The sequence below is a fragment of the Lactuca serriola genome, chromosome 8, assembly GCF_051521515.1.
Source record: "Lactuca serriola cultivar US96UC23 chromosome 8, Lser_US96UC23_V15, whole genome shotgun sequence".
Lineage (NCBI taxonomy): Eukaryota > Viridiplantae > Streptophyta > Magnoliopsida > Asterales > Asteraceae > Lactuca > Lactuca serriola.
The window spans coordinates 134,114,233-134,119,683 of record NC_136415.1 but is presented as its reverse complement, the minus strand read 5'-3'; the positions used below and the strand labels follow the sequence as shown (position 1 = coordinate 134,119,683).

Here is a 5,451-nt window from a genome sequence, read left to right as displayed (position 1 = left end):
AAATATCTTGTATTTTGTTCAACTTTTTTTCTGAAAACACCTTCGTATTTGACAAGTTTTTGATAAAAAAAAAAACTGTTAAAATAGTTAAATTGAAAAATCTGAAAAAATAGTCTTTTTAAAATAAAAAAAAAAACAAAGTTAATGTTTAATACGAAAAAAAGCATAATATATAAAGTCTTTTATGATATTAACATAATTGAAAAACAATGTTATTTGACATTTTGAAATAATCATTTCATACATAAATAGAAAATATATTTTGAAACTTTTTTTAATGCAAATGAAAAAAATATACACTATATATTTTGATAGGTCCTCATTCGAACAAAATAATAATTTCGCAAAACACCAAAAATTTGATTAGTTTAGTCAATATCCTAGATAATATGTATGGGTTATTATTGTGAGGGTAAATATTGAAGGTCAAAAGTTGTGGTTGTGGGTATGCTTAAGTGGCTATTGTTTTTTCTTTGAATTGAAATTTGAAAATGTCGCTTTTTGTGAAAATGAAATGAAAGCGACACTCAAAATGTCGCTTTTCGTGAAAATGAAATGAAAGCGGATAAGAATGTCGTCCAACGAGCAAGACACATATCACGGGAGTTTATAAATATTATCACGAATTCAATAATTCGAATTAAATTATTAATAAAAAGTTAAATAACTATTTTTTATGCTGAAAATGTTGGACTATTTATATTTACGTAGGATTTTCGACATTTTATTAAAATATTATTTGTAACTGCTAGATTTATGTATTGTATACTTATGTATGGTCTTAAAGCTATTTATAAAAGGTTTTGTACGTAAGTGGTATATTTGACAAATTACAACAAATTTACTCATGTCTTTTGTAAGAACTGATGTGTCCTACTTAACTATAGTTTTGTCATAAGGAACACAACAAATGTATTTAGAATCAATCAAAGATAGTGCATAATAAATTTAACAAATTTATTGCTCAGAAATGTAGTTTTTGACGTATACTTTGTGCTATAAATTTAACAAATTTATTGTTCAGAATGTTTCTCTGTTACACGAGGTTTATGGAATTATGGCATAGTAAATATGAATATAATAAAACTAAATTTTAGTTGTTTCATTTTAACCGATGCTTATAAAACATTCTTATTTACAAATATGAAACACAAAACAAGAAGAAAAAAAAGTTCACTAGTCAATAAGAATCAAACGATATACAAGTGAACAACAAATTGTACACAAACGAATTCACAAAGTATCACCATTCCCAAACAATATTCAAAGAAATAAATTTACCAAAAACCACACAAATGAAGGGAAAAGATAAAAAAGAATTTGAAGAACAAAAAAGCAAATTAAAAGCCTTGATCGATGAGATAATCGCCAAGCCTTTCAACAATGATGTTGCACTGACCTGGTGTCATTGGTTCATTATATATGCCAATGATCAAAGCCATTCCCGTCTTCTTAATTGTAACGCCTCCTGATCCCTATACCAATAATAGTTGCAAAAACAGATCATATTGATTTTCAAGTTCAAACAGTCGATTATGAAGCCAAAAAAAGGGGGGATTTAATTATAACCTTTTTCCCTCGAATAACAGATCCTGCTTCGCCTTGAATCACCATATATTTGGTCCCACCAAGGTATAAACCAGTAGGAGCAAGTGATCCAGGTTCATTGAAGTCATTTATGATACATGTAACTTCCTCTGGCTTGACCTACAACAGTATTACCCAAAAAAATGGATTTTGATTCAGTCATTCATCCTTACTTATCGAAGGTTAATTAGAAGATTTCACATCCTAACAGCTTAAAAAACTTGAAAACTTAATAATTGAAACTCAAAATGATCAAAGTCAACTAGAAAACAAGGATTTCACTAGAAATTAGCCAATAAATCTGAATTCAGAGGGCAGCGATTTGAATCAGATCCGAACCTTAGTCGAGAACTAAAAACTGAATTGAATTAAGCGAAAATTGTGGGTTAGAGGAAGAGAGAGGAAGTGAACCTGAGGGAAGTTGGAGGACTGAGCCCAGATGCTACCGTCGAGGCCGATAATGGCGGCGGCGGTGAGGTGGTTGCATTCGATCTCGCACATCAAGTGATCATCGACATAAGTTTGCCACGACATCTTGTTATTCCGATTATTACTTCGACTATTGTGCAAAACCTCCACGACAATCGGGGGTGGAAGGAGATAAAGAGTGCCCGGAAACGATGAAAATGTGAAACGCACTTATCACGATGATTTCTCATTTTAAGCGTGTGTAATCTTTGTTTTAAAATAATTAGTTGATTCAATTTTATCTTTTTCTAAAAAAAAATTCAATTTTATCAATATAAAAAATAGAGTAAATTAGGCTAAAGTTCTAAAATTTTTGTCATAGCTCCAAAGTTTGTACCTGCCGTTAAGCTTTACCAAAACGTTGCTTTAACTCATATAAGTGTATAAAATAGAATAATAGTTTAAAATACATATAAAAATATTAATTATATACAAAATTGCCGCCTTAAGTCACGTCTTACAAACGACGTGACTCGCTAAATCTCGGAAAAGCTTGAGGCATGACATTTCCGCCAAGTCACGCCTTACGTTATTTAAAACATTACTTTTTAGTCTTTAATTTTTGGGAGAAGGGAAATCTCCAGAAAAATCTCAAAATTTTACCCTAATTTACGAAAAGTCCCAAAGTAAAATTTGATTACGAAAAAGCATGAATTAACGGTAAAAATGGCGATTTGACCCATTTTTTCCGGTTTACCGGTTTTATTACTTACATGTTTTACTAAAGTCTCATTATTTTACCCTAATTTGCGAATAAGTCCCAAAATAAAATTCACTGATGATTTGGCCATTTTCTTCATTTAACATACATTTTATCGGTTTCATTGCTGACTTAGACACCTAGTCATTAAGTTAGTTGATAAGATGAATACGATGGGTTATATAATGTCATATTTACTGTAAAATGTGATATCCATCTCATCGGCTTATTTATGATTATGTATCTACGTCAGCAATGAAACCAATAAAATGTGTGTTTTCAAGAAAAAAATGCAGAAAAATGAATTGATGTCTGATGAGATGGATATATTAGCTTACATAAGATTAGATAGACAATTTGACATTCTTATAAACGTAAAAAATAACGCAATTGTTATTAGTTTATGTAATTATTGTAGTCTTCGTTGGATGCATTTTATGTTCCAAAAAGATATACAATACATCATGATATCGAGTTTTATGTTAAACATAGCATTATATAACTCAACATCTCCATCTCATCATCTCATTTAATGACTAGGTGTCCGGGTCAACAATGAAACCGGTAAAATGTATATGTTACATAGAGCAAATGGCCAAAACATCAGTAAATTTTATTTTGGGACTTATTCGCAAATTATGGTAAACTAATGAGACTTTAGTGAAACATGTAAGTAATAAAACAGGTAAACCGGAAAAAATGGTCAAATCGTCATTTTTACCGGTAATTCATGTTTTTTCGTAAACAAAATTTAATTTGGGATTTTTTCATAAATTATGATTAAATTTTAGGACTTTTCTGGAGATTTGCTTTAATTTTTTTGAAACTTGGATGATCCCTAGTATGTATTATTGTTGGACGTTGGGATCCCTCCATAAATAAAAAGACTAAATTATCCTTATTTAATTTATTTTTTTATTTTTTTTATTGTTTATTTGTTATTTTTTTATTAAAAATATGATCAAAGTAGGATCTACTTTACACCCTTACCTCACCTCCTAATATCTCTCTTTCTAAACCCAACCATAAAAACGTCAAATTCCATTGTTGTGTCCTCATCTCTTAACGTTCTCATCATCGTTGTCGGCCACCATAGTGAAATTTATTTCTCTCTAACTTTCGTCATCCATCGATTTCTTCCACCTATCGGTGCAACCAATCTTGTCGGATCTATAATCCACGCGCCAATAGAACGCACAGAGCTTGGTGTTGGTGTGTATGAGACCGATAAGAAGAAAGAGAGGTAGCTAGAGTCTGGTGGTCGTTTAAGAACCAGAAGCGACCTTCCTTCCCCAACCTTGCCGACCCTAGTCTCTAGTAATGAAGACGCCATAATCTTGCCGCTTTTGTTTCAATTCCATGTATCCACGTCTAATATATCCCTTGTTTTACTTAAATTCAACTCGTTTGTGCTAACCTTAGGTTAACCGGAAATACACACAATAAGGTAGATTAGGAAAGGGGACAATCTTGGTCGAAAGTTGTTTGTCTTCAATTAAGTCGTCTATAGAAAATCGTATTCTCTTATTATTATTTTCTCTCCTCCTTCTCCACTAGATTCGAATTCAACTAACCAAAAAAGAACACCTTATAATCTTTACAGTAGAGTTTTAGGTTTGATTTTGGTTTCCGGTGGGATTTCATGTGTTTTTTTGTTGTAGATTTTGATTTGCTTTTATTTGCAGGTTCGAATTTGGTTTTGGTTGTAGATTTCGTTTACAAATTTTGATTTGGTTTTAATTTCATTTCAGAACGATGGTGGTGGCGTGAGTGGAGTGATGGTGGTTACATAGTGATGGGTTAGTCACCTGGTATATTAGGGTAGAGAGAGAAAAATTAGGTTTGCAAATTTCATATATTGTTTATTTTATATAATAATAATAATAATAATAAATAAATAAATTGTTAGATGAGGAACCATTTGTTTTTAATAAATAAATAATTAGCAAATTAAAAAATAAATAAAAAGGATAATACAGTCTTTTTAGGTCCGACAGAGACCAAACACGCAACCAAATTACGTTCTAGGGGCCATCCGATTTAAAAAAAAATAGGAATCAAACGTTTAGATTACCCCAAACCATAGGACCAGTCATGTAACTTACTCAAAAAATATATGTTAATACTTAATTGTTAATAGCTAAAATTATAAAAAGTCTTTGCTATTTTTCAGATTCATAAGGTTTGTCTTTTTTTCCCGTTATATGAATCCTCCTCAGGGGCGGACGCAGAAATTGATAGTAGGTGTTGCCGATTTTTCTCCAGCCAAACATAATATAAAAGCGAAAAATAATTTATTACGTCCAATAAAAAAACGATCAATTACATAAAAAGTTAAAAACATAAGAACGATCTGTTACAATTTAAAATTGTCATTTTCGTGCCGACATCTTTTGAAACCGCTCCATTATTTTTTCATTCTTAACTTTCACAAGTTCTTTGGTCTCAACCAGTGTTGTAAAACTCGCCGAGTTGGCCGATTACACCTCCGAGTACTCGCTACTCGGCCCCTTACCGAGGCGAGTTACAAAATCCCGAGTACTCCCCGATCGGCTCCTTACTGACCTGAGCAGTGTTGTAAAACTCGATCAACTCGGTGATTAATATGTATAATATACTTAATGAGTTATTATTTAACACACACACATGTGATTATTACTGCATATATATCTTAAATTTTCAGTAATTATTCACAA

At 31.4% G+C, this 5,451-nt stretch overlaps 1 protein-coding gene across 1 annotated transcript; it reads right to left on the bottom strand.

Annotated features, from left to right (window-relative positions):
• Positions 1-1,158: 1,158 nt before the first annotated feature.
• Positions 1,159-2,239, bottom strand: LOC145065675 (profilin-1-like). The gene is made up of 3 exons (XM_079012716.1): positions 1,999-2,239; positions 1,570-1,707; positions 1,159-1,475 (listed from the first exon to the last, which is right to left on the bottom strand). Exons 1-3 carry the CDS (start codon positions 2,119-2,121, stop codon positions 1,341-1,343), a joined length of 396 nt encoding a protein of 131 aa, XP_078868842.1. The 5' UTR covers positions 2,122-2,239; the 3' UTR covers positions 1,159-1,340.
• Between the last annotated feature and the right edge of the window lie 3,212 nt (positions 2,240-5,451).